This window comes from Cladophialophora psammophila (assembly GCF_000585535.1).
Source record: "Cladophialophora psammophila CBS 110553 chromosome Unknown aczJe-supercont1.38, whole genome shotgun sequence".
Taxonomy (NCBI): domain Eukaryota; kingdom Fungi; phylum Ascomycota; class Eurotiomycetes; order Chaetothyriales; family Herpotrichiellaceae; genus Cladophialophora; species Cladophialophora psammophila.
In genome coordinates this window covers 34,891-62,646 of record NW_006912959.1, presented here as the reverse complement: position 1 = coordinate 62,646, position 27,756 = coordinate 34,891, and the positions used below count along the sequence as shown (strand labels likewise).

General features: G+C 52.8%; 11 protein-coding genes across 11 annotated transcripts; 6 read left to right on the top strand and 5 right to left on the bottom strand.

The window, feature by feature from the left end:
- Window positions 1-330: 330 nt before the first annotated feature.
- A1O5_12828 (uncharacterized protein) lies at window positions 331-2,235 on the bottom strand (the record flags this gene model as incomplete). The annotated part of the gene is made up of 3 exons (XM_007753397.1): window positions 331-1,398; window positions 1,457-2,089; window positions 2,122-2,235. The coding sequence occupies 3 exons, from the start codon at window positions 2,233-2,235 to the stop codon at window positions 331-333; spliced, it is 1,815 nt and encodes a 604-aa protein (XP_007751587.1).
- A 673-nt stretch (window positions 2,236-2,908) lies between these two features.
- A1O5_12827 (dihydroflavonol-4-reductase) lies at window positions 2,909-3,950 on the bottom strand (the record flags this gene model as incomplete). The annotated part of the gene is made up of 2 exons (XM_007753396.1): window positions 2,909-3,824; window positions 3,880-3,950. 2 exons carry the CDS (start codon window positions 3,948-3,950, stop codon window positions 2,909-2,911), a joined length of 987 nt encoding a protein of 328 aa, XP_007751586.1.
- Window positions 3,951-4,777: 827 nt separating this feature from the next.
- A1O5_12826 (mannosyl-oligosaccharide alpha-1,2-mannosidase) lies at window positions 4,778-8,176 on the top strand (the record flags this gene model as incomplete). The annotated part of the gene is made up of 1 exon (XM_007753395.1): window positions 4,778-8,176. The coding sequence occupies one exon, from the start codon at window positions 4,778-4,780 to the stop codon at window positions 8,174-8,176; it is 3,399 nt and encodes a 1,132-aa protein (XP_007751585.1).
- Window positions 8,177-8,547: 371 nt separating this feature from the next.
- Window positions 8,548-9,795, bottom strand: A1O5_12825 (uncharacterized protein; the record flags this gene model as incomplete). The annotated part of the gene is made up of 1 exon (XM_007753394.1): window positions 8,548-9,795. One exon carries the CDS (start codon window positions 9,793-9,795, stop codon window positions 8,548-8,550), a length of 1,248 nt encoding a protein of 415 aa, XP_007751584.1.
- A 2,018-nt stretch (window positions 9,796-11,813) lies between these two features.
- Window positions 11,814-12,740, top strand: A1O5_12824 (uncharacterized protein; the record flags this gene model as incomplete). The annotated part of the gene is made up of 1 exon (XM_007753393.1): window positions 11,814-12,740. One exon carries the CDS (start codon window positions 11,814-11,816, stop codon window positions 12,738-12,740), a length of 927 nt encoding a protein of 308 aa, XP_007751583.1.
- Window positions 12,741-17,205: 4,465 nt separating this feature from the next.
- On the top strand, window positions 17,206-19,057 carry A1O5_12823 (uncharacterized protein; the record flags this gene model as incomplete). The annotated part of the gene is made up of 2 exons (XM_007753392.1): window positions 17,206-17,243; window positions 17,308-19,057. The coding sequence occupies 2 exons, from the start codon at window positions 17,206-17,208 to the stop codon at window positions 19,055-19,057; spliced, it is 1,788 nt and encodes a 595-aa protein (XP_007751582.1).
- Window positions 19,058-21,270: 2,213 nt separating this feature from the next.
- Window positions 21,271-22,372, bottom strand: A1O5_12822 (uncharacterized protein; the record flags this gene model as incomplete). Its single annotated transcript, XM_007753391.1, has 3 exons — window positions 21,271-21,389; window positions 21,442-22,282; window positions 22,331-22,372. 3 exons carry the CDS (start codon window positions 22,370-22,372, stop codon window positions 21,271-21,273), a joined length of 1,002 nt encoding a protein of 333 aa, XP_007751581.1.
- Window positions 22,373-22,972: 600 nt separating this feature from the next.
- A1O5_12821 (galactose-1-phosphate uridylyltransferase) lies at window positions 22,973-24,202 on the top strand (the record flags this gene model as incomplete). Its single annotated transcript, XM_007753390.1, has 1 exon — window positions 22,973-24,202. One exon carries the CDS (start codon window positions 22,973-22,975, stop codon window positions 24,200-24,202), a length of 1,230 nt encoding a protein of 409 aa, XP_007751580.1.
- Window positions 24,203-24,235: 33 nt separating this feature from the next.
- Window positions 24,236-24,734, bottom strand: A1O5_12820 (uncharacterized protein; the record flags this gene model as incomplete). Its single annotated transcript, XM_007753389.1, has 2 exons — window positions 24,236-24,625; window positions 24,681-24,734. 2 exons carry the CDS (start codon window positions 24,732-24,734, stop codon window positions 24,236-24,238), a joined length of 444 nt encoding a protein of 147 aa, XP_007751579.1.
- Window positions 24,735-25,049: 315 nt separating this feature from the next.
- A1O5_12819 (beta-keto reductase) lies at window positions 25,050-26,119 on the top strand (the record flags this gene model as incomplete). Its single annotated transcript, XM_007753388.1, has 2 exons — window positions 25,050-25,196; window positions 25,250-26,119. The coding sequence occupies 2 exons, from the start codon at window positions 25,050-25,052 to the stop codon at window positions 26,117-26,119; spliced, it is 1,017 nt and encodes a 338-aa protein (XP_007751578.1).
- Window positions 26,120-26,532: 413 nt separating this feature from the next.
- Window positions 26,533-27,547, top strand: A1O5_12818 (uncharacterized protein; the record flags this gene model as incomplete). The annotated part of the gene is made up of 2 exons (XM_007753387.1): window positions 26,533-26,700; window positions 26,756-27,547. 2 exons carry the CDS (start codon window positions 26,533-26,535, stop codon window positions 27,545-27,547), a joined length of 960 nt encoding a protein of 319 aa, XP_007751577.1.
- Between the last annotated feature and the right edge of the window lie 209 nt (window positions 27,548-27,756).

Genomic DNA, 27,756 nt, shown 5'->3' with positions numbered 1-27,756 from the left:
AAAGTGACGCCTTTGGGCCATGATGCCTTTTTATTTGCCGTTGCAGAGGGCAATTCTAGGAGATAATTGTCTGGTTCTGTGAAACTGCGGGAAGGATAGCGGTCCATTCATCCACGCGCAGCTGTTACCTTGAAAACTTCATGAGCAGGGAGTTGAAGCGTTACGACATTAAAGACCCTTGCAGCAGTGAATTGTTGGTCCTGTTACCTTGCCTTTGGCGCAGGAGACCAATCCACTTTGTTTCGATCATATTCTTGTTTGCGGGCATGTCTGCCTGGGGGGCTTGTTGTCACAAACGAGCGCCTCTGTTGTGGAAATGTAGCCCGTCCATTACAGTGATCTAGAGAGGAAGTCCAGGTCTGCTTCAGGCATCCAATCAGCCCACCACCAGCGACCAACACTGTCGAGGCCCAGATGATCAGAGAACAGATTTTGATCGTCGATGCTGAACGAGAATGGAGTGCTGCTGTTCCATGCCGACTCGGCGCTGATTATGGCCTGCACTTCTTGCGGCGGATCCGTACTCGCCTGCAGGTGATGGTTTGTTGGCGGCCCTGTATTGATCACCCCATTGTCAGACTGGTTCACGCCGGCGAAATCTTCAATCCTCTCCAAGGGACCCGTTGCTGGACTCTCAAATACCAGACGCCATTTCCGACACAGCTCGGGACCAAAGGGTGCAAAGAATTCTTCCTGCTCAGGCGTAAGAGCTATCCGGGTAGACAGCACCGTTTCCGGCAGAGTAGTGGAATGCTTCATCATCTGGTTGACCACTCTCTCAGCACCGATGGCGGACGGGAATCTCTTCTTCAATTCATTCAATGATGATCTGATGATTTCGATCTCTTCGACCCGATGTGTGGCCAGCGAGGGAAATCGCTGATAAGACAGTTGTAAGAGGGCTGCGACCATGAGGTAGAATATCGAGGTCACTGGGAGATGCGAGATATCCTCCCACGTAAGGTACTCCTCGAAGATCCCGGAGATGAAGGACGAGGCCAGCAACGAGACGGGGGAAGGGGGCTGGTTTCTGTTTTCATGTCGGAACAGGATTATCAGAGAGGTGAAGTAGAGCGTGTGAAGCTGCCGGGACTTGAAGTTGTACTCATTCAATTTCTTCGTCTCGGGACTGTAGAGCCGCAAGCTCGGTGGCACGGCTTTCAGCCACCGGCGAAGGGTGTCTTCGAAATCGATCTTTTTGCGGTCCGAGAGCGTGCCGCGACAGTAATGCTCGGTCATGTCTCCTAGAATTGAAGTTATCTGCACAAAGTGCATGAACAGGAGTGCGTCCTCGTCGTCGCCTTCAAAGTCATCCATGCGTAGCGGTCGAACGTTTGAGTCTTCTGCATTAACGGCCCTTGGACGTCCATGGCTTGCGGCTATCTGATTGTCCCTGGACTTTCGTATTGTTAGTTTGTGGGCGTGTGGTGAACAAAATGGATCATCTTCATCTTACGAGCAGTGCCCACCAAATCCTCCGCCTCAACTTGGCATCTCCCATTCGTGGGTCGGGTTCACGATGAAGGCCCAACTGGTGTGCAAGAGCGACGCTGATCCGGAGCCAGAAGCTGCTGTTGTCAATCGACACATGCTCTGGGCCGGACGGATTCAGCCACTGCAGGAAAATCGTGGCCATAATGGCATGAAGGTGGTTTTGCTCGGCATTGGTGTAGAAGAGCACTTTTGCTCGCTGGTAGCATTTCTGTCCCTGTTCTGCAGCCTGTGGCGTGGACGAGACTATGCTTCCTGCCACCAGCATGGACGTCACGAGCAGCGTGTCTTTGTTCTTCGCATCGAACTTGTCGAGGTCTGATTCGTTCACCAGTGGCATCCATGGACGACATCTTTGCAGAAAGTTTCTCAACAAAGTCTGTCGCAGCGTCCCTTGGGGCAGTTCGAGCACGGACAGGTTGCGCCGCATCCTCACCTCGAAGCTGTGCCATGAGCCCGCGCGAGGGGCGGGACTCTGGTAGTGAGTGGCATCGTCCTCATCGATTTCGGCATGGGCGGAGATATAGTCGGCACGACCGAGATAGCTGGGTTGCTGGGATGGAGTCAAGGTCCTCTCGCCCTCTGCCGGACGTCTGGCCTTTTTGGGTTCAACGGAATGGGGGCTTTCACCGTTATCCAACTGTTGGCGTCTGCGTTTCCTGACATGCGGTCTTTTCCCTCGAACGTCAATGGATTGTCCTCCAAATCTCGAGATATGACCTTACAGACAGGCTCTCCCTGCATCGCGGCAATTTGAGCAAGCTTCGCGTGTGCTCTCATGCAGGTTCTTGTCACATCTGACTTTTCTGCTATGACAAGCCTCGCAGGCGCTGCTTTTCCTGACATGCGGCCTTTTTCCTCAAACATCAATGAAGAGGCCTTTCAAGTCTCGGGGCATGACCTTACAGACAGACTCTTCCTGCATCGCGGCACTGGGAGCAGGTTTCGCGTGTGCTCTCATACAGGTTCTTATCACATCTGACTTTTCTGCCATAACAAGCTTCGCAGGCACTGTTTTGTTCGGAACTTCCTAGAGCAGATGGCTCCGATGTTGTCGAGGGTATCCAGCTGGGATCCTCACTCTCATCGAGAGACATTTCGCCGCGGCGTTCACCACAACGCCGTCAACCAGCATAAATGGCGGCAAATTCGATAATTGAAGTGGGTGAAAAATATCAAGATGACGGAGGATAAAAAGCGCCGCGGCAAATTGCAGCGTTCAGGCTTCCTTGAAATCGCCGAATCCTCCCGAAAATAGCTCCATACAGGGCCAAGTTTTACAGGGGAGATGTGTAGACATCCGAGGAAGATAAACAGGCCTTAGGGATTGGGAAACTTAAAGCTGAGTTGATCTTGTGACAAGGGATCACAGAAAAAAAGAATCTATTTCGTCTATATCATCCCTGTCTAGCCAGCTCTATGCCCCAAGTGCCTTCAGGGACTTGGCCGCATCAACGATTGTCTCCTTGAGCGGCCGATATGTGATGCCCAAGACCTTGATGGATTTAGTGTTGTCGATACCATATGGTGGAAGCTTGTCAACCAACTCATCTCGGAGATTTCTTTTGATTTCTGGGAAGGCGTCTTCCATAATCTCCCGGAGCTGCCTCTCGGTGGCCATCTGAGCGGCAACAAAGAATCTCTGATTGGCAGCTTGAGGTCTTTCAATGGCCAGCACATGGGCCAGTGCCAAGTCTCGAACATCAACATGAATAGGCGACCCAACTGGTCCAGATCGTGGGGTGCCACGGTAGAGATTCAATATCCGCAGGCTGGAAGTGTTCAGTTCCTCCAATGATGTGACTTGATGAAGCACCGGTCCGTATATCATGGGTGGATTGAGGGAGGTGAGAGTGAAGTTCGGATTCTCTATCTTCACAAAGTCCCAAGCGGCCTTTTCGGCGAACTTTTTGCTCGCTCTATAAGCCGCCTGTGGATCAGGTGCCGCCAGAGCTTCTTCCATGGTCATATCATTCCAGATCTCTTCGTTGTATACAGCAGGCGGGTTGCGGTAATTCGACAAGGCAGCGAAAGATGACGTGATCACCACATGTTTGACAGATTTTGCTGACTTGTGGATAGCCTTCAGGATCCCTGTCGTCCCGTTGATCGCGGGATCAAGTAAGTCTTTCTTGTTGTCTATGACTTTGAAATGGAAAGGACTGGCAGTGTGCACAACGGCTTCAAACGGAGGGTCGGCCTTGACGGCCTCATCGAACGCCCCTTCTACCGCAATGTCTTTGACAATCGTATACGAGACTGGCTTGCCCTTGAACAATTCTTGCAGGTAGTGCCCCTTCTCATCGGATCGGACAGTGACGACCACATCGTGCCTCAAAGAATGGTCAGTACTCGACAACTTCCAAAGCAGATTTCGATCCAAAATACCCGCGTTTGAGTAACTCATTTAAGCAATGCGCAGCGAGAAATCCGCTACCGCCGGTCAACAAGACCTTCATGATGAGAATGAATTGGGACCCTGAGCTTTAGCTGTCCTCGGTGACCAACACTTCAATGATTTTTCCTCCGATTGAAAGGTTGGTCATCACAGGAAAAACATTTGGGGGGGGACATCTTTATATAATATTTTGTACCATGGTCGTTGTATTATGACCGCCCCACGGCAATTCGCCATTTGTTCCGTATATTCCCACCTAGGTCTGTGCAATCCAATCCTGCGGTGATCGGCGACGACGACCAGACAGTACGTCCTTCGCCTCTTCTATAGAATGCGACCAAGAGCCGTGGCTTGATAATTTCCATTGAGCATTAAATACTTCATACCAGGACGAAGCTGGATCTTTGGGTCGCAGATCTGCAATCAAAGCCCTTCGGAGGGCTGATGAAGGTGAGGTTGATTGGCCTTCGTAGTTGACCGGAGTTTGACGGGGCGTCTGCCGTTAACCTAAGCATTTGGGTGCCACCAGCGCTTGTCCAGCAGTTTGTCAGCTTAGCTGGCCTGGCTGTGGAGGACGAGGCCAGCCGAAGAGACAGCTGGCAGCCGAAGAGACAGCTGGCATTAATTATTACGAGATTAGTAGCTGACCAATACTGGGTATGTAGACCACAGCCAAGAAATGTTATTGTCTGACGAAAAGATGGCGGCCCTCTGCCGCCCTCTGCAGCCCTCTGCCTGCATCTGTCCTGATATGTTACTGTCAGACAGTGCCAAATTTCCAAGATGATGAGAACACCAAATCGTAACCGCACACGCCATGTACTTGGTACACTTCGCATGCGACCCATTTGATATGCGCTCTGTGGCACCATCACCCGCGAGTGTGCCATGCGCATGATTTGTCGCCATGTGACGCCTCCAGCTGTATCATTGTCTACATTACTCGCGTCCGTACGGCTTTGGCAGTGGCTGAGAGGCGTTTGTCTGGTCGTGCTTCTTGCCGGTCTGGCCTCGATAGCCACCGTCCACGCACAGACACCTGGCCAAATCAAGACCCTCAGGAAGGAGGCCGAGGATCTCTTTTATCATGGCTTCGAGAACTACATGTCCTATGCCTTCCCCGAAGATGAGCTGCGTCCGATTTCCTGCAAACCCTTGACACGCGACCGCGACAACCCGGCGCATATCGAAGTGAATGACCCCCTGGGAAACTACTCCTTGACCCTCATCGACAGTCTATCCACTCTTGCGATATTGGCTTCCAACCCGTCGAGTTCAAAACATAATAAACCTCTGCGACTCTTTCAGGACAGCGTCCGGGATTTGGTTGAGCAGTATGGGGATGGCTCCGACGGCCCGTCCGGGCAAGGGCTACGAGCAAGAGGGTTTGATCTCGATAGCAAGGTTCAAGTCTTCGAGACAGCGATACGAGGTCTTGGTGGTCTGCTGAGTGCCCATCTATTTGCGGTCGGTGAGCTACCGATCCGCGGCTACACTCCTCCTCAAAAGCAGGTTGCATATGCTGAAGTATGGCAGAAGGATCAGTTCGATGGCAAGAAGCAGGGCATTTTTTGGCCTAATGCGTTTGAATATGACGGGCAACTTCTCAGGCTGGCTTATGACCTTGGCAACCGTCTAATTCCTGCCTTCTGGTCCTCAACTGGTATACCGTATCCTCGTGTCAATCTTCGGCACGGAATCCCGTTCTATGTCAATTCTCCGTTGAATTCTGCTATTAGAGATGGGCAATGTGAAGCCCGCGCAGGAACACCCGAAATTACCGAGACATGCAGTGCGGGCGCCGGAAGTTTGGTGCTTGAGTTTACAGTCTTGAGCCGACTAACTGGGGACCCGCGGTTTGAGGAACTCGCAAAAAGAGCATTCTGGGCGATCTGGCAGAGGCGCAGTGTCATCGACTTGATTGGGGGTGGGATTGACGCGGAAAGTGGAAACTGGATCGGCACTTGGACTGGTATCGGTGCTGGCATTGACAGTTTTTTCGAATATGCTCTGAAGTCGCATATCCTTCTGTCGCGGGAAGCCCATCCAGTCTACAACAGCGTCGATGCCTCTCAAGACCCAAGAATTCTTCATGAATCCCTATCGGCAGAAGAGTCGACTTCTGAGGCTTTTCTCAATGCTTGGAACACTGCTCATGCTGCAATTAAAAGGCACCTCTACCGTGGATCAACTTATCAGCACCCACACTATATTCAAGCTGATTTCTCTACCGGTGCCGCCAGAGGGTTTTGGATTGACGCATTGAGTGCATATTATCCTGGCCTTCTCACGCTTGCCGGGCACGTTGACGAGGCCGTGGAGACTCATCTGCTACAGACGGCCCTGTGGACAAGGTTCTCTGCTCTGCCTGAGCGGTGGAATCTCGTGACTGGAGGCATTGAAGGCGGTCTTGGTTGGTGGATAGGTCGACCAGAGTTCATCGAGTCTACTTATTATCTCTATCGCGCCACAGAAGATCCTTGGTACTTCCACGTCGGAGAAATGGTTCTTCGGGATATTAAACGACGGTGTTGGACCCGGTGTGGCTGGGCTAGCATCCAGAACGTGCTGACCGGAGAGCAGACGGACAGGATGGAGAGCTTCTTCCTGGGAGAAACTGCAAAATACCTGTTTCTCCTTTTCGATCCCACTCACCCTCTCAATCACCTAGATGAGCCTTTCGTCTTCACGACTGAAGGCCATCCATTGCTCATCCCTCGAAGTGTTGACAATGGCTCCGACCGAGTGGCTCTTGGGCACCCAGTCCATGGAGAAGAGTTAATTTGTCCCGTCAAGCCATCACCCCTGCCACTGACCATTTCCAGTATTGCCTCAAGAGGCGATGTCTACCATGCCGCTAGCCTAGCCAGACTTCATCTAATGCCTCACAGGGACAACGTCGAGTCTGTACTTGGCGAATACGCAGCGGACCACCCGAGCATTACACTATTGGACATCAGCTCTCCTTCCAATCATACGTATTATCCATGGACGCTTCCGCCAGAGCTAGTCCCCTGGAATGCTTCGAGCTCACTCATACCAACGAGACCGACACTTGACATTTCGTTTCCAGCGATATCTCCCGCGGGCCAACCTGTTCCTCCCCTCCAACGCGTAAAAGATGGCATCTTGATCAATTCCATCGGCGGCTTACGGCTCGGAATGATTCAGGATTACCCCATCCTTTTCGACGATGGGTTCCACGATACATTTCGCATCCAAACAATTAACAATATCCCCCTTGGTAAAGATGAAAAGGTATACCTGGCGCGTGACACGGGCAGAGATATTCTTAGCCCTGCGGATCCCAATTTCACTCGCATTCGCGATCACGTTATGTTGGACCTGGTGATTGATTTGAATCGATTGATCGAAGATTCCGAAGCTGGGAAATCTAATGAACCAGCGACGACCGCAGCAGGGCAGGAATCTGAAAATGGTGGGGATGCTTCATTTATAATCGATCTTCCGAATTTCGAAGATGGCGCAAACGACGGCGCAATGCGAGCAGCATGGAACGCCATCGTCTCGCAGATCTCAAACCTCATCAGAGAAAGCCGTGCTCCGTCTCCCTGGCCATTCTCAACAGCACTTTCGCTCACTTCAACTTCAGCAACCAGGCGTGTCTCTTCATCTACGACGTCATCCTCCTCCCCAAAAGTTGGAGCAGGCAACTTGCTACGGTACCACCTTGCTGCGGTAACACCAACCGGCCCCGGCGCCGCGCCCCTGCCAGACTGGCCTGAAGTCTCCACCCTGTTATCGCCTGGGGCTTCCCTGCCTGCGCTATCGTGGACGAAGATCTACGTGACGGATGAACTTTGCAACCACAGATTGCCTGTCAGCGTGGTGAAGCAGCATCAGATCCTCGTGGTCAAGAGGGGAAAATGCGACTTCAGTGCGAAGCTGGAGAACATCCCCGCATACAAACCGAGTGCGCAGGCATTGCAGTTGGTGGTTATCGTATCGTTCGGACAGAATGAAGTTTTGGAGCACGGCGGCGCCGGAGAAGAAGACAGACCCAGCGCCCAGGGTGTCCCGAACGATGATGAAGGCGCACATCCTGATGATGCCTACGACGAAGCCAACCTAATCCGCCCATACCTGCACCAACGGCAAACCACGCCAGCGGGATTACCGCGACGAAATCCCATCCCGATGGTCCTTGTGGGCGGTGGTCGGAGAGTGTACGATGTCTTCAAGAACGGTGCTGTTGCCGTGGGGGTCAAGAGACGGTATCACGTGGAGACCCAGGGAGTGAGGATTGCGAATCTGGACATTGTGTAGATGGATAGATCGGGAGGAGCAATGAGTGAATGAGTCAGCCGTGTTCGTTTCTATACATGAATGCTGGAGATTACATGTAGATACAGATCCGGGCACTCATCCGGGATTGCTAACACATCGAGACAATTGACGATCTTTGTTCGTACATGAAGACGAGTAGAGAATGAATATTCATGCTTTCCTTCTTCAATTACTGTGTGTATGTACAATCTTGAGACGAACAAGAAAGGAGTCGACGCAACAGATGAACTATAGAGCAGAGGCAACTTTCTTTATGGGCGACCAACGTGTCAAAACCTCCGTCATCTAGCGAACGATGAAGTCTTCGTATTTGGGCCTCTTTGTAGGTGCCAATGAACCAAATGTCAATCTTACCACCGGCCCCTCCAGCTCTTCTCATACGAGCGCGCCTCTTCCTCTGCGCGCTCAAGCGCCCGCCTCCACTCCCTCCCCATCCGTCTCGCCAGCTCGTCTGGCGTTTCGGCTCTCTGTTCTTCGCCACCCCCTCCATTCAGAACGTTCCCGGACTCGTCCGTTGGGCTCTCGCATCCTCTCAGGCCAATAAACCGGCCCCATCTCCTTCTTTTCGTCTCAAGATCTACGTTCTTCTGGTCGGCAGCAGTGTTGGGGTTCTGCTGTCGGTTCCGGGGTAGACTTGTCCAAGCAGGAATCCACGCCGGATATTGGAACGTCTCTTCCACAGGCGGCGTCACCTGGTGATACCATCTCGCAAGGGAATCCAATTGCTCATGTGTGAGCAAGTGATACTGCAGTAGACTGGTGGGGAATTCCGGATGCGGGAGGCCTGTCGTCACGGAGATCAGGGGAACCAGTGGGGCACGCAGGTGCTCTACGCTGGACTGGTAATGTTCTCTGTTTCGCCGGCTTGTAGGTGAGAGGATGACCTCAACGTGGTATTGTGGCAGTGGGGGAAGGCGCAGCTTCGGTGGAAGACGGCTGTGTTTCTGCGATTGTTTGCGGATCGGAGAGCGAGTCTGAGTTCTAATAGGGGCCGGAGTGTGAGAGCGGATGAGGCGTCTACCGTTGCTTGCGGTGGTCGTTGTCCGTGATGCAGATGCAGTCGCGTTAGCTGGTTCCCAGTCGAAGAGCGTTGATGTATCAGAGGACGGCGTGGATGCGTATTCTGACTGATCTGTTTCTTCGTGAATAGTCTCGCTGGCAAAAATTGTATTGACACGCAGAGGCAGAGTAAAGACTCTCTCATACGTTGGACTGCGCATGGCCATGCGGCTCTGCCGGCCGTCCTCGCGAGGGAAGGTGGCTGTCATCGGTGTATGGGTCATCTGAAAATGTGCTCTCTCCGGCGTGCTCATCTGGTGGCGTGCTCGTGCCGGAGATATTGGCACAAAAGCTGCTTGTGCAGGGGACATCATCACTGGAGACGCGAGGCTGTTTCGTCGGCAAATTGTGCCATTGGTATTGCTGCAAGCCCAAGGATTTGGGCTGGTGATCGATGTTTGAGTAGAGGTTAGACCAGAGAATGTAGTCAGCAGCTGACGAAGCGGCTGGACCAACTCATTTTCAACAACTATGGGCGATTGCGGCGACAGTGGCGACAGGGTGGGAAGGATTGGAGACGTCGGATTCGATGAAGTCATGGCTGTTCTATTTGATAACTAGGAGTTGGTAGAGACTGTATAGAAATGAAGATATTGTAACAACCGGACAATGTGGATGCTGGAAAAGAGTGTGCAGCAGGAGAAGAAACAGGTATGAGAGCGGTCCACGATCACAAATGGCCAGGCCAGATGCAGGCCACATCTTGAGAACAATGAACAGGATTCGCCTAGAATAGGTCATGCACCTACGCTTTTCCTTGATCATGATAAAATTGGCAGTTTCAGGCTCATTGTGATCAGGAACAGACTCGACACCTTCTCTTTGTTCGAAACTTGCCGTTGTATAGACCGAAACAAGGGAAGACGACAAGCAGGGTTGGACAGATGGGCAGAATCAACAAAGAAATCCGCAGATACGCTCTTTCCAGGGGCTTGGTGTTTGGTCGTTAAAAGATGCTGATGGTAGCAGCAGATGGACAAACATGTCTCCCTCTACTTGAGCTGTTGAATTCGCCGTGATGGACCAGAAGGGTGAGAGACTCACCAGTCCTTTGTTGAATGCTGGCTCGAGACGTACCGTGCCCTCAACAGTGTCCGTGATCTGTATGGTCTCATATCATTGTCACCAAGTCACATGGAGCACGAGATGATGCCCATATCACGGATCATTTCAGAATGGCCAGCTCAGTGGATCCTTCGTTGTGCTTTGCTTGACTGTACTCCGTATCTGGGGTGGAATTGCGTTTGATTGACCACTTGGCAGATGACCTCTTCTTTGTTCAAGGTGAAGAGGGAGATGGATGTCTTTCAGATGAATGGACATTTGTCGTTGATCAGAGGGCAAAACACGCGTCCCACTTACTCTTTACTGTGTAGTTTGGTCAGCGGCGGCCATAGCCAAGGTTAAGGCTAGTGGCTCAATTCTTGGTTGGTACCTTGGTAGACACCCACCCCCCCAAAAGAGGAGCGGAATCAATATCCCCAACCGCCTTGCATACGTATGTACCTCGTAGTGGCTGAAGGGCCTGAGGGGGAGTTGGTGTAGCCTTTTAATCCCCGGCCGATCTAACGCATTCCTTGGAGATGCAACCTCGGGAGTCAGGAACGAAGCTTGATTGGGGCGAGGCTCGAGAGAAGAGTGAGAGGAAGATAACGGGTACTCCGTACCGGGAGACCAAACGAGATGGATGGATGGGAAGCTGCAGGTGAAATCGAGGTTCTCTTTTAGCCTCATTTTCATCTGATTTGCTCAGCTGATGGGATGGATTGATGGGATGAAGGATGGATGCGTTCAGGTACCGAGTGAGGAGCAGCAGGGAGGAGCGAGAGAGGGAGGAGCGAGCAGATGGAGATGGGGATGGTGACAGATTGGGGACGCCGACGGCAGATGCCCAGGCTTGGGGGCGCAGTATCGAGTTGACTATCGGGGATTAAGCACTGCTAACTACTCCGTACAAACTCTTGTCTCCCCCCCAGCTTCCGGGCTTGGTGCTCTGTGTTCGGTGCCCTGTGCGCTCTGCCCGGTTCCTGTCTGGTCGACTGTCCCTCTTTCTCATCCCGCCTCCGACATGTATTCGTCCTCGTCTTCATCCTCGCCTTCGCCTTGGTACTTCTTGTCAATGGGCTCAACCAACTACTGGTAGGGGAAGGCCAGTCCTTCCATCGACCTATCTACCTATCTCCTCTACCTACCTACCGACCCATCTTCATCCTCACATCGTCTCTTTGACCTCTTTTCTCCCCCTCCCCGCCATCACCGTTCATCCTCCGTGTCCTCTAGATGTCCATCGTACAGACATGAATCCAAACGTGAGCTCACCGCTATCTCGAAGCCACACTGCTTTTCCTTGTCTCCTACCAGATCCACGTCAAAGGTCACACTTCGAGTCTCAGCGCACATAAGCCACCCTCCACCACGCACCTGCTGTTCTCATGATCGCTCGACCTGCACCCGGATAATCTGCACCGAAAGTTCAATGCAACTGACTGCCATCCTGCACCGCGTTTGATTCCAGCCTGTGAACCGCCCTCCACTGGCCTAGTGTGTTCTTGCAGTCATGCCATTTTGTTTTGGAAGTAAGGACGAAGAGCCAAAAGACGAATACGACCAGATCCCCTTTGGTCTGAAATGGCGCATGCATTGGGCAAAGAAAGAGACCGACGCTCGCACCGGCGAATCGGTGCTGCGCCTCAGCAACAACCGAATCCTCAAAACACATTGTGTCAATACCGAGTATCAGGCCCTGATGCTGATCGACCGACACACTTCGGTGCCTTCATACAAAGTCCTGGCGGTATACAACAGACCGGAGGGAAAAGTAGTCGAATACGAAGCATACCCTGGGAAGCCCTTGCAGGAACTATGGCCGTCCATGTCAGCACATAAACAGAACAAGATTGTGGCCGATCTAGGGCGCTTTGTGGAGCAACTCAGGAAGATGCAACCACCAAAACAGTGCGTCGTGGGGGATGCCACACTGGGCGCTGCGTTGGATCACCGCTTTGGCTCTGGTCGCATAGGACCCTTCTTTTCCATCGAGGCTTTTCAAGAGTTTGAGCGGAGGGGTCACCCGACAGACGATTTCCCGGAAAAGGAGATCCAAATGGTTCATGCACCCAAGAAACCATATCAACTCAAATTTGCCCACGCAAGCCTTTGTCCCCAAAACATCCTCGTGGACGATGCGGGTCGGATATGTGCCTTGATAGGCTGGGAGTCAGCTGGATGGTATCCCGAGTACTGGGAGTATACTCAAATGTGCCATTTGACGCCCAAGACCATGGGCGACTGGCTTGAAGCAATGCGCAGAGTCATGCCACAATACGACCAAGAGTTGGCATGCGAAGAAGCATTACGTGCCAGATACACCAGCTCGATATATGATGCACCTAGGAGCGTGAGAGCTCCGAGTCCTTCCCCGAGCCAACTACAGGCAGAGCAACAAGAAATCAATGATAAGAATACCGAGGATACTAGTGGCTAGGGTCCCCCAAGAGCCTATTCGAGTCTTGAAATTTCCAAAACTATATTTGTTCTCCTCGAGAATCTCGATCCGATCAGGGCTTTCGTGACAATTGGTTAAGTATCACCATTCATGCAAAGATGTCCTAGATTGAAGCCATGCAAGGGCACAGCTTGATGGCTGGCGCACATCGAGGAGTCAGAGCTGAGATTCTAATCAAAGTTGAAGAGGGAGAGAGGAGGATAAAGGTACAAGTGCAGGATTCTGTACCGTGTTGCTGAGTTCCGTGCAACGGGACGAAGAGGCACCAATCTTTTTGCAACTGGACAAGCCGCGGCTATTTGCTCTCATTGTGCTGGGTCGGACACTTGTCAGTAGTTTGCTTTATCGAAACGCGGTTGGAATCGTGATGGTGTGAGTCTTTTCTTTCTTTCTTTCTTTCTTTTTCACAACTTTTGCATGGCGATGGCGTCGGTCTATAAAGCATGGGAGATGGGAATACAGGTACCAAGTGCAGCGATTGGGATATGAATTGCTTAATTAATATGGCTGCGGCGACTCGTATGCCACAGCAAGGAAGGCAGGGCGACAAACAAGCCGTAACTGGAATTGTAAGAAGGCGGAAGGGATGGATTCCGTCATACTAGACGGACTCTTAAGTCGAATGGATTGCAAATACACATATATATGTGGACAGACCGAGCCAGAGTCTGTCACTCGAATGAATCGTGTTAATATCCTCCCATCTTCTCTAGAGATGTAGCTGGATGCAAGACAGCGATGCGATTTAAACTGGTAACAAACACGCCCGTGGGGTGAACCCTGAATTCCCTTCCGGAATCAATCATGAATGTATCAATCCCTTGGCGCCCTGCCCGTTCAATACATGGGAGTCAGGAACAACTAAATTTGTGTGGTGCTGTGTGGGTATGAATACTGGATGGAGGACTTCCCCCAGCCCCTTCTCATCATCTCCATCGTCAATCGTCATCTTCATTTACGCCATGTCCATTACAGCTTCATCTTGATCTTCGTCCCGCCCTCGCCCTTCTCCTTGGGCCCAAATGCGCGCGAGACGCGGTCCAGCACGTCCTCTCGCGCGGGATGATCGCGCCCCTCGAGCCATCGGCGCACCGTCGCCGGGGCGTCTGATTCTTTCCTGGGCCCATGCTGTTGTTGTTGTTGTTGTTGCTGGCCGCTGGTACTCCCGCTCTTGACGCTGGTAGTGCTCCAGGCGTGGTGACGGGTGCATTGGGGCGCGTTGGAGGATGTTGGCGGCGGCATGATTGTCGAACTTTGTTCTTCCCTTTGGAGTCCTGTTCTTCCTGTGGAATACTTGTCCTTCGACCTTTCGTGGTGGTCTTGAGGTTTTCTTTGCGGTCCTCGAACTTTTCCGAGCTGTACCAACAGTGAACGGATCGAGTTGCCTTCAGTCGTGCGGTAGAAGACTATTGCCGTCGACGGGCTCTCTGTCACGGCAAGGTGGAGATGACGAGGATGGAAGTACTTTCTTTCTCTTTTCCTTGGTGTCGAGGACTCCTGGGACGGCAAGAGTGCGAAGTAGGGAGCTGTTTGGGATTAATAGAGAGGACAAGACAGGACAATACTGAGCAGCGACGTTCCGTGGTCCGTCGCCAACTGACCGATGCTGTTTTGCTCAGAGGCTTCGGTCGATGAATAGCAGCATCTTCTGCCACTATATATTGACACCGAGAGAGTGACACGGGTTGGTCAGTGGGCCGGGATGTGGTTTATCATTAGAACATATCTCCTTTGTGGCCATCAAGCCCAGTCCTGCGGCAGTGTAGTTATGTAGCGGGGGGAGATTGTCAAAACGGTACTTCGGTTCCTGATGTGGCCGCAAAGGTTCTTCTTGACTTGCTGGTGTGGCCGCGAAGTGCCATCCATGTGCGATCACGGCCTCATCAAACCTTTGGTACAACCGTTATGGCCCAGGGAAGCACCCTGGCCAAATGTGTGATGGCAGATAATTAAGAATTCCACGGTGTTAGTTCTGCTCTTTGAGTTGGATCCATGGCACCGAGCGCATCGGACAAGCTGATACATGGGCATGCAAAAGTCCCCGTTGAGCGTCAACTGCAAACGATGGTGGATACCTCTCAATCAACGAAGGCCCATCATTTGAGCAAGTAAGCAGGTAGGTAGGTAGGTAAGTAAGTAGGTAAGTAAGTAGGTAAGCAAGCATGCAAGCAAGCAAGCGAAGATACCCGGACATCGATCCCAGAGTCGAGGTCCATCATGCAAAACTCGAAAAATAGCGTCCCAGATGGATGCCAGTGGCCAGAACAGTACCTCGTAATGAGTAAGCAGACCGAAGAGCCCCCTGGTCGGCGCCCTTTTTGCGTCGCAATGTGGATGCCTGAGGCCACAAAAATTTCACAGCCTGATGTCTCAGGAGCGATGCCGTCAACAGGACTTTCGAAGGACTTTTTCTCACCGGTGATCGGCGCAGGCGGATCCCCGAACGGGTTGACATTGGCATGATCAACTTCGGGGGAATCGGCATCAAGGCATATTTTCTAATGATAACGGAGTCATGCTCTGTGTCATGGCAGCGGGGGAGCTCGGCAAAGGGGAAGAGGGTGAGCTGATGGAAGCTCCCTGTGCTGCCGAGAGCATATTGATTGAAACAATACTCGGTAAGCTCCGCAACAACAAGGTAAGCTGCCAAGGGGTTGGTTGCTGACGAGTGGACAACAGGTCGGAAGATCCATTCTTTGCTTCTGCCGCCCCTGGACATCGGGTCTCTAGGGGATCTCTACAAAGCCAGCGAGCCAGCGAGCCAGCAATGCAGCAATGGGCGCTTAAAATGGATCCTCTCTGGGGGGGAGGCAAAAATCCCCTTCTTGGTACGGACGGAAGAGAGCAGACGACCCCAAACAAAAGTCCTTTCCTCTGACACGTTGTTGTTCTGTTTTGAGCAAACGAGGAACTTCTTCGTGCTCCCGTCTGCTCTTCCTCACGAGCACAGAGAAGATCCTCAACGGCAATGGGACTGACTGTCGAGGGAACCACGCGGCATTTCTAACTCCCAAGTCGGGAGTTTTGCGCTGAGGGACTCATGAAATGATGGGATCGGCTTCTGCAAGGGCATGCTTCAGCTGACCATGGGCCACACTTGGGGGCCAAACACGACACACCCGATGGTTGAACGAACAGGAAAAGAAAGCAGGCGGTTGCCTTGAAGTGCTAGTTCAGGGCCGCCTTTCTGGAACTTCTGAGCCACTTGGCTGGAACCTTTGTAGCGAACCGCCATGCGAACCATGCATTTACTGCTGCGCGTGTTCTCTCCGTGTGAGGTAAATCATCAGGACCAGGAGGACAAGAACAAAAGAAGCAGAAGGGGCCGGCGATGAAGAAAGCTCCTTTCTCATCTTCTGCTTGCTTTTCCCCCTCCGTTCCGTATTAAGTCGAGGTAATATGTATTAGGTGCGCTGTTTTCGTACGTGAGAGGAATCATATCAATCATTGCCTGGCCGGCTCAGGCACAAGTGCATTTTGCTTGTGACCCAGGAGAAAGGGATGGACCGTGCCTGGTCCGGTCCAGGATCTTACAAGATGCTGATGAATGGGTTTGCCACCATTCTAGTGCTTTGATTGATGACTCGCGGAACTTTTGAGAGAGGTTAGTTGGTCAGGCTTTGAGAGTATCATCCCATTCAAGCCCATTCAGGATCCGATCATGCGACGGTTCTCTCCTCCTCTGCCAAATTTCGGACGATAGGGTGCGAAGTGGTGGAATCTTTGTGCAGGATACTACCTGGCACGCACCACTCTACCAAACCCACTCCTGCCCAGAACCAGGATCATGGGCCATGGTAGGTGCCTGGAGAGAAGGGGCCTTTGGGGAACCTTTGCGGGTGGGCTACGAGCTCCTCTAGCTAAACCATTAACTGCTAGCTAGGCTTATGCCTCCTTGATGTCTCCCTCCCCTGGCCCCCCGGCCTCGTTCCCATCCTCCCGAGCGTTATCTCCCAGAGGAGAGAGGGCGTGAGGCACACACCAGGCAGCCGCTCTGCCTTGTTCACGAGGCTTTCCAAGGCTAATGATGCCGGATGATGTCCTCTTTTGCCACCTCGACGAACAAAATGACGGGCTCTCTCGCTACAAAGAGTCCAAGTGGCCTGGCTTGCAGCATCTGGCGCTGTAGCTCTCCTTTAGATTGGGTGTGATCCTTCTTCTCCATGCATCCCGTCTTGTCTCCTGCTTGACAAGTGTACAACCTTCCCGGCAAGCCTTAAGGGCTGGCGTTTTGCATACTTTCTATCCCAGATTCAGGTGTGTGGCTTAAGGCTGTGGCCTGTGGGTAACCATGAGGCCGTCGAACCTGCCACGACCTCGCTCCCAGCCTAAGTCGGGGTTCAAACGAGTCCAATCAAAGCAGACTCGCGATGTCGCTTTCGGCCCTCATAAGGACCGCATTGAAAAGTTCTATATCCACGATGAGCGACCCCTGAACTGGATCATGGACCATATGAAAAGAGAGTATGGTATCAATCTTTCGTAAGAGAAGAACCCCAGTGACCACCCGGCCGGCCTCGCCCACATGTGCTAACCAACATGCCAGAGTTAAACAATACAAGAGTCAGTTGAAGACCTGGGGCCTCAGACACAAGCTCACCAAGCGTGATGCTGCCTACATCTTGAGATTGTTGGATCAAGCCAAGAGAGAGGGCCTCGAAGAGGTTGTCATCTTCTCGGGACACCCTCGACGGCGAGAGGATATCACCAAGTACATCCAGAGAAATGAAAAGGTTGCCGATGAAGAAGACCTGCTCTCCTGCATCACGGACGACGACAAGCCCCCCCCCTACATCCACTTACAAGCATTCCCAATTGAGCCCCAGGAGCCAACCCCCTCCCACCTGCCACCGACACCTCCATCAGCAAGTTCATTTGGCTCTCTCGAGTCTCACGCCTCTTTCAGGCCCATCTCCCCAATGAGGGTCCCAATACCATCGCCAGAATCCAGCCCTCGACATTCGGGAGAATTTTCGTACAATCTGAATAATACAGCAGCACTATCAGGACCAATATATGGCGGTGAAGCAGTCTCGATCGATTTGGGCATTATCCGTGATCATATTATGCCAATGCAGGGGGCAATTTTGACCCGCAATCAGCCCGCTATCCCCAATATCATGGGGCCTTTCTGGCGTGCTCAGAGAGAGCCTGCTCCGTCCAGCTGGTGCCAGCTGTGGGACAACAATGACCCAAGCAAGCAATGGCCTGCTGACTTCACACATGCGGCCCTGTCCGTGACACCGGCCGTCGTGGACGAGCTTGCCGACCTCGAAGTTGACATCTACCGGTTCGGCGACCATACCCACAGCCGGCAACTCAATGACAGGAGTCTCTCGGCGTATTTTGTTATGTACTGTCTGTACTGGTTGATTTGTGCCGGACAGAACGGTGAAAGGTTCCAGTCGAAAACCGAATATTACTTGAACAGTGCCCTGTTTAACTTCTTATGCATGCTCAGAAATGAGAGTTCCCCCGCAGAAGAATGCTTGGGAGCGCTGAGCATTGTGTCGGTACTGTTCGACTGCTACGGCCAGTGGGATAGGCTCTCCGAGCTCCTGACTAGCTGCGACGAGTTGACCAAGAACCACTTCGGATTCGACAATCCGCTGACCATGACCATCGAGTTCAAAAAGAACATGCTCCAACGCGGCGGAACGGGCTGCCGGCCGCATGATATTGCTCGCCTCTCGCACATTCTAACGCAAATGGAGATTTGCTTTTCTAAATCTTCCGGGCCCGCTCTGACTGCCAGGTATAACTTGGCATGGGCGATGCTGGAGAATGAACTGAAAAAGGAAGTGAGAGCGCCTGAGAACTTCGAGCCTGCTCGAAGAGAGCTGCTCGACCTCACCCATCAGTGGGAGCAACATTTTGGGGACGATCGCATTGAGACCATCATGGCCGCCGCCACACTGGCCAGGGCCACCTTCTATTGCGGAGATGCTGAAGGGGCCGAAAATATCATTGTTCAATCGGTCTTGCCCCGGGTGCGGAAGAACTTCCCTGAGCAGCATCCGTATAGTTGGGAAGCGAAGCATCGGCACGCATTCTTCCTCTTCCAGCTGGCGAAGAAGGAGACGGGGACGAGGAAAAGCAGTCATCTGTTGCTGGGCGAGCAGCTGCTGCGAGAAGTCGTGCGCAACCGACATCGCATTCTGGGCGAATCCAACCCGAAATCGACTTATTCTTTCCAACTCCTCAGAGACATCCTAAAAGCACAAGGCAGGATGCTCGAGGCAGACACACTGTCCGAATGGTGTGAGCGACAACTGTCACCATATGGGGTATATTGAGAAAAGGTACACATACAACTAAGTTCCGATCGTCTCTCACGAGCAAGGAATCAACTCGATCAGCCCTTTCGCTGTGCGCTGGTCTACGAGCGGCCGAAGTACGCAGGGTTTCCTCGGTCACCGCTGGCGAACCCGTCTTTGTGTTTGCGGCCAGTTAGCATCGCTGTTCAAAATTGTTGCGGAACAGAAACACTCAGTCTCGGAGCGTCTGCCATGAGACAAATGGCCCCCAACTTTCAGTCATCAACTCCTTGGGACTTGGCGAGCCTTACATTCACCATTGCGGCCACCTGGCGCGTCCTTGTTGAAGCCGTACGTCCCATTCGTCCCATAGCTGCTGGAGACGCTTGACGCCGACATTGTCCGACTGATCATGCCGCCATCCAGGGACGACATGGCATCTGATTCCCGCCTCGACTGGCACCGAGAAATGCTTTCAAAGTTGGAACCCGGCGAAACTTGCATTGACCCATAGACCGAGCCATTGCTTGAGCTATAACGTTGTGCCAGAGGGGGTCTTGGAGGCACAGGAATTGGAGATATACCGGTAGGACCATTCCCTGGGGTCGCGTCACGGGAGTTGTGCCTTGTCAGTTGGGGTTGAGGATCGGCCTGCCCACGACAAGCCCGCTTTCGATCTTGATGGATTCGACTTTCCGAGTAACCTGTTGTCGTGAGAACCATCTCAGAGAGAGTGGCGGAAAACACTCACGCAATCGTCTCCGACGGTCGTCGCTCCTATGCCATCTTGCCGTGTCATCTCGCAGAGATGTGATCATGTGCTGCAGCAAGCCATTGAGTGGTTGCGACCGGATAGGGTCGTGGCAATACTTACCCTCGGCGGTTCGGAAAATGCCTGAATGACATATCGGTCGCCTTTCTGTCGCAGGGTCAGCCTCTTGCTCAAGGCTGTGCTATGTACCGGCCGCGACCTACATTATTCTCCATTACCTTGGCATCCCGGCCAAGGTAGTATGGCAAATCCGCCTCGACCACCTCTCGCGATATCCCTTCTTTGGGAATGGTGAAAGAGCTATACTGAGGCATTGTCACCCAGAACGGGTGTTTGTGGGCACTATTGCCTAGCGGGGTTAACAGGATCTGGGTTCAGGAACCAAGCGGAAGCATTCATGCAAGAAAGCTTTGGGACGGAGTGATCATCGGTGGCGAAAAAGAAAGATGAAAACCTGGATCGTGGGGATTGCTGCTGAAATAACGGAGCGGGAAAAGCTGGTGGGAGGGAGCTGGCCGGGTTGCGAATTGCCAATCGACGCCATGTGGGAGCGTCGAGACCTCTAGCAAGCAAGAGCGGGGTACTGATTGCCTGTTGAATTTGTCTCTCCAAACCAAAGAGCCTCAGGTCGACGACGTCCAACTCGAACCGGTGAGGGTCGCGGCCCTACCGTTGTGGTGGTTTCAGCGGCCACGTAGGCTGTGAATGCAAGCCATCAATCCTTATCAACCAATATGACGACCCGAGAGAGCTCGCCGAGGGAGACAGGAGCTGCTTGTCCATCGAGTTGGACAGCTCTGAACACGGGTGAGTGGGCCGAGAGCTTGTGGCTTGCAGGTCGCTTGCTGCAGGGCTCGTTGATAGCCGAAGCACCTGACCAAGAAGACAATTTCCAGCCCGCGACGATTCTTGGACCGGAGAGAATATATACAAGGACAGGCAGACAGGTGACGGTGATCGGTGTTTGAGGGAAGATGAAAAACCAAACAACACAAAGGAGAGAGAGACAATAAGCCCCAGCAAGTCAGCAGTGGCCAGCAAGGAGCCAACGTATTCCGACACGGATGCAGGCTCGGCTAGACCAGACCAGCACCGTCTCCCTCGTGAACCATTTACGAACAAGCAAATCATCGCAATCTCATTCAGCATGAATAAGCGGTGAAATCGGGATCCCCTCCTGCTTGAGAATCGGGGAAAAATCAGCGTCTGCGTGGCGCGTCTGTTGCACAACCATCAATTTCCAGCTTGGAGGTTTCCAATTCTATGTGAAAAGCAATTGTACCCATGCTAGTAACTCCCAAGGTTTCGCGGACGTCCCTGTGGCAGAGTCGGCCCCTGGTTCTGATTTCCAACTGCCAGCAGGGAATCCCACGATAATGGTTGTACGATTTTCCAAATATACAAAATATAGAATGGGGTAGAGATTGGGAGGACGTCGTTGGAGACAAGGCAAACTCACGTGCCCCTGAGTAAACCAGCCCTACGACGAGGCTGTGGTGGCGAAACTGCCGAATATAAGGGCTTTACCTGATAGATTGCCCTGTTGCTGCGTGGACGCTTCCACAGCCAGCATCAGGTGAGTCGTTCGCACCACGAGCTCTGCATGAACGGTCAGCGGTTGGCTTGGGTCCAAAGCGTGGCGAGAACTCACCTTGAATCTCTATTGTAAAGCTCATGGGCAAGTCGTCGAACTCGGCAGCATGATTTCCATAGCATCTTCCACTCCGATCACGCACTGCAACCCGCAGGCCGACATTCTTTCTATAGTCCGTCCACATAATATTTTTATCCGCGCCAATCGTGGGACAACTCGTAGTGGACATCGAACCCAATGGCACAGCCTCAGTCTCTCGCTCGTGTTGCCACAACTCCTGGGCGCGATCCTGGAGCCATTGTTTCCACACTCGCATGACGCCCTGGCCTGATCGGACAATGTGGACATTGCTGAGAAAGACCCCTCTACGTGGACCCAGCCTCACAAGACTCGCATAGGCACAGAACTGGCCAAACAACTCGTCGGCATCGAGATTCAACGTGTGTGCCACTTTGGTGAAGCCCCCGTCGCCTCCGTCGGCATAGATCGGTGTTGTTCCACTCGGTGAGGATGACGCGGTGTTGAGCATAGCACCGGCAATCCGTCGTGCGGGCATTGAGCCCTGTACTCCCGGGCGCTCGGGTCTGAACCGACTGTAAAGCCCACCTAGTTTCGCGAGCCTTCCTTCTTCTCCATCACAGTCCTCATAGAGGCTCCCTTCACCTTCATGTTTCGAACTGAGACCATCGGTACCCAGGTATGTGCAGAATAAATAGGGGTCGCTGTACCGCTTGCTTGGATGGTACGCCTCCAGGATTAATTTATAGTCCGGGAGAGCCGCGGCGAGGAGGAGTCGGAAATGTAGGATTCTGAGGATGATGGAATGAAACCGTCGCGAGACCACGACTAGGGGCAAGAGTTCCTGAGTCGCAAAGCCCGAGAGAATAGACACCAGTATCTGCAACAGTCAGCATGATAATCTGCTCCCGACAGCTGATCAACATACTTCGTTCGGGAGATCGTACAGACATCGAGGATCGCAAGCCATATTCACCAGACGGACACGACTGCGCCCATTGACGTCGGTTCAATCAACGAGGTGATCAATTCGAAGAGAAGGTCGTCTGGCTACATCTAGCAGGCCACGGCCCAGAGAGAATGGTAGCTGGCTCGCAGCAAAGCTTGGATGCAGTTCATCATAATAAGAGGAAGGATTGCTCAGACACGACAAGACGGAGTGTATAGTAATAATGTTGTCAGGAGATGCCGTGATTTGACCCGAGATCGGAAACATGGTCGCGAAACGACAAACGACAGATACGCTTTTGCCGGGCGCCCGATAAGCCTGGTGAGCCTGGTCAGGCTTGGTGAGCTCATTGACGTAATTGAGCTGCAGGCAAGACGCGGGGCTGCTGGAGGAGGGCATTCTGTGTAGCACCAGGACCACAGCCGGCGTGCCTTGACGCTGTCCACAGTGATTGATGGAGGTGGAGCTCCACGAGGTCTCCCATATGGCTGGGTCCAGGCTCAATTTGCATGGTGACATTGGACGCTGAATGAGGTTCACTAGGTCCACTCCTCCAGACATTACAAGGGCGAAGCAGAGCCTACATCGTCAACGAACCCCCAATACAAGGCCAACCTCAACATGCCAGACAAGATCCTGGACGACATTTCCCACCGCCGATACAATCCCCTCCGTGGCAGCTGGATCTTGGTGTCTCCTCACCGCACCAAGAGACCATGGCAAGGCCAGCAGGAGAGCCCTGGAATCATCGACCTCCCTGTGTACGATCCCAAATGCTACCTGTGTCCGGGAAACACGAGAGCTTCGGGGGATACCAACCCCAAGTACGAGAGCGCTTACGTCTTTGTGAATGACTTCAGCGCCGTGAAAGATTCACAGGAAGACTACAAGTCTCCGGATGAACCAGGAAGCCTGTCGAGTCTTCTGTTGCAAGCCGAACCAGTCAAGGGCAAATGCTATGTCTTGACCTTCAGTGCCGCTCATAATATCACATTGGCGGACATGTCCCCAGCCGAGATCGTTCCAATAGTGCAAACATGGACAGACATCTACACAGCACACATATCTCCCCAGTCACCTCTGGCTGCGCAGGCTAAGCCGTCTCATCTACCGCCCTCTAACCCACACGCAAATGTTGGGAGACCCAAGGACCAGTACCGGTGGATGCAGATATTCGAAAACAAAGGTGCCGCCATGGGTTGCTCTAACCCTCACCCCCACGGCCAGATCTGGACAACTACCTCATTGCCCGAAGAGGCCGCCATAGAGTTGGAGCAATTGCGGAAATACAACCGTCAACAAGGCGGTGGACATATGTTGGTGGACTATGCCCGCCTGGAACGAGAAAAGGACGAGCGAGTCGTCTTTCAAAACGAGACTTTCCTGGTGGTCTGTCCATGGTGGGCGACCTGGCCGTTCGAAACAATGATCTTACCTGTCAAACACATCCGCTCTCTGATTGACATGAGTGTGAAGGAACAGATGGACCTGTCAGAGGCCATTGCAGAGATCACGAGGCGATATGACAACCTCTTCGAAACAAGTTTCCCCTACAGTATGGGCATTCACCAAGCACCGCTGGACGGGAACGATGAGGAGATTGAGTGCTCCAGTCTCCATCTGCATTTCTATCCTCCGCTTCTGAGGAGCGCAGCTGTCAGGAAATTCCTGGTCGGATATGAAATGCTCGGAGAACCCCAAAGAGATATCACGCCGGAACAGGCTACAGTCAAGCTGCAGAATTGCGGGGGAAAGTTGTACAGGGAGAAGCTGGGGGACAAGCAACGAGAACGAGTAGAGAAGCCGCCTGCGCCCGACAAGCCCACGATCGAGCCCATGCCCACCTCATGACACCTATGTAGTGATGATATCGTGAGGAACCTCTTATCTGACATAGAAGCCATATTGTGCCATGCTCCAAACCAATCCAATCAGGGCAACACTGATAGGAGCGAGCCACGGCCCTGACGGTGAACAAGTCTTGTACACAAACGCCTCCAGACTGAAGTGCACAAGCCCGACGACATAGGTCAACATCTGCATCTGAAACCATGACGGTTCGTGGATGTGATACGCAGCAAATATTCTAACAATCCCGACTGCCAGCGTCCAAGTCCCAAATGTCCTTGACGAGAGATGCGTAACCGGGGAGATCGCTTGGGGGGCGCCTTTGCCCTTGATTTGGGTTGCTGAAGGTCGGCCTGAGTAGAGACGTTGCGTGTACGAGAGGGTATTGTAGCATTGGATGGCGTTTCCAATGGCGGTGACGCCCACCTGAATATTGGGGTTAGTAGCAAGCAATGTGACTTGGAACCGCAGCTCGACTTACGAACAAAATGTAGAGGGGAAGGTATCCCTCCGCTTGTGGGAGCAGAGACGACATCTTGCAGACACAGTAATAAACGCGTGTAAAGTGTAATCACGGATCACTCAAAGTGATGGTAGAAGTCCCAAGTATACAAGAGATTGGTCAGCTGAAACTTGCAGCCTTGGGGGGTTTTGTTGCTGCGGGTGAGGGCGAGGACTGCCTGATTTCGACTGAACCCACATGCAGCTCCCAAGCAAATCCTGTCTGCGGGTAAATCATCCAACAGTTGGCGCAACGCTTGGTCCCGCACATGCCCCGTACAATGTTCCTGAATATATGATCTCCTCCACTTTCTGTCACTCAGGACTAGTTGTCTGCTTGATCTCAATCATGGTACCGACAATCGATCTGGGGCCCCTTGGCCAGCAGAATCTACTGTCAACTGTCCTCATAGGCATTGGGGTGCTCACGCTCGCCTCGGTCGCCTTTACAGTGACCAGGGTGTTTCTGAGTACTTTCATTCTGCCCGGAAAATCTGTAAGTCTGCAGGACACCTTGCAGAGCCTGCAGCTAACTTCTTCGCGCAATAGCTCTCTTCGTACGGCGGCAAAGGTTCATGGGTGGTTGTGACCGGCGCGTCCGATGGCATTGGAAAAGAATACGCTTTACAATTGGCAAAGAAAGGCTTCAGTCTCATCCTTGTCTCGCGCACTGCCTCGAAACTCGAATCCCTCTCGTCTCAGATCAAAACCTCTTCTCCCGATGTCTCGGTGGAAACGCTGGCCATGGACTTCTCGCGAAATCTGGATAAAGACTATGCTTCGCTGGCCTCGCTCGTCCAAGGCAAACGCGTTGCCATCCTGATCAACAACGTGGGCCAGAGTCACAATATCCCTGTGCCTTTCGCCGAGACACCCTTGCCTGAAATGACAAACATCATCAACATTAACTGCCTGGGCACACTTCGGGCTACCCAGACGGTGCTTCCAAGCATGCTACCACAAAAGAAGGGTCTGATCTTGACAATGGGATCTTTCGGTGGCTTGACCCCCACACCACTGTTGGCGACATACTCTGGCTCAAAAGCATTCCTTCAACAATGGTCCAATGCTCTTGCCTCCGAGCTGGCCCCGAGTGGCATTGACGTTTTCTTTGTCCATTCGTATCTCGTCACCTCCTCGATGTCCAAGATCCGCCGAGCGAACTGGCAAGTCCCGACAGAAAAGGCGTTTGTGAAATCCACATTGGCAAAGATTGGTCGAAGAGGTGGGAGCATTGGATACCCATACAGTGGCAGCCCTTACTGGAGCCACGCTCTGGTCGCCGCGCTGATCACTGGCGTCCTTGGTCCGATGAACAACATCTTACTTGGGGTTAACAAGAAGATGCATGTGGATATCCGAAGAAGAGCGTTGAAGAAGGCGGAGCGAGATGCCCAGAAGGGCAAGAAGGCTGCGTGATGGCCGAGACGTGTTTCTATGCCAGTCATCTGTTGCTCTGGCACAACCTTTCATGCGGGTCGGTCCTTCCAGGGCATTGAAATGTATTTGTATTGCGCAGATAATGAATGGCCAGGATAACAGTGTAGGCCAATGTTAGGAGTACGGAATATTACCAAGTGCGCCCATGCTTCCTCCGGTTTTGGATGTGCTTTAGCCTCGTGTGGGGAAGCTCATTAAGTACCTGACTGTCCAGGGGTTGCGACTAGGTACAACACTGGTTTCCACCCCGCGGCGCACCTTAACTTTCCTTCCCCGAGTCTTCAGTATCACCATCAGTTCGTCGTGGACCTTTGATGTAAAGAAAGTGTTTGTGTCAGCGCACACGGCCATGCTCCCCTCGGTGCCTCTGACAAGGATATTGACACTCGACCATGACCCGAGTTGACCTGTCCCTACGGCAAGCTATTCTGCTAAACGATATTGCATTGGTGCAGCGAATCCTCAAGCACAATCTTTCATATCTGCAGAATCCGGATTATGCAGACAAGAGCAACACGTCGTTGCATCTTGCTGCGAAGTATGGACTGGAAGAGATTGCAGTAAGTATGCGCCGCAACAGGAGCCACGGTTACAAACCACTGAACTGCAACCCAGGAATTTCTGATCTCCCTAGGTCACGATGGCACTCGGCCAGTTGAAGACTGGATCTACAGTGCCCACCATGACAATCGGGGCATTTCTGTCAACACAGATGGGCAAACACCGCTGCACCTGGCTGCTGCCTATTCTCAAGCCGGCGTTGTTGAGCTCCTGTGCAGGGAATTCCCACAAACGGTAAATCGAAGAGATCTCAAAGGCCAGACCCCCCTTCACCTCGCTGCGTCCTCCCAGATTATCCCTAAGCCGAATCTCAACAACTCCGCCAACATTGGCCCGTCAAGGGCGACACCGGAGGATAACAGAACGATAGAAATACTCCTAGCGCACGGTGCAGACGTGAATGCAAAGGATGAGCTCGGAAATACATGCCTTCACAACGCCAGTGCATGGGGGAACCTCAAAGCCGTTCGGGCATTGATGCAAGCGGGCGCAGATCCATTGAGTAAGAACAAGGCTGGATGGACACCCGAGTATTACAGCATCACGGTGCAGGCAGAGGTTTACTACCGCAATTTAGTGGCGGAATGGGAGAAGAGGAAGGCAGAGGATGAAATGCGAGCGAGCGAGCGAAGAGGGAAAGGAGGAAGTTCGGTCAGACTGGTGCCACCGGAGAATGAAAGCGACGGCGAAGGAGACAGCCCGTCGATGACGGAGAGAAGCCAGGAGAGGAGCACGACGAAGACTCCACTGCCTGGGGCCACTGCTGGGTCTGGCGTTGGCCCTTCGGTCGGCCAGAGTGATGCAGGCTTGGGCATCAGTGTAGGCTACGTGGATGCTTGGAAATGAACCTACTTGGTACGCCGCAGGTACCCTCAACAAACAAGAGTGTTGAACGAGGAACTGGTGGGCGTGCGCATTCGTAGTGGGGGCTGGGTAGCTGAAGCCTGACGCTGTGCTTGTGATTCCTGGGGATCTCCACCTCAATGATGAGGATGATCGATAACGAGGACCCGCCCGGGGTGAGGCGGCGAGGCGGTTCAGAGTCAACCCGTCAA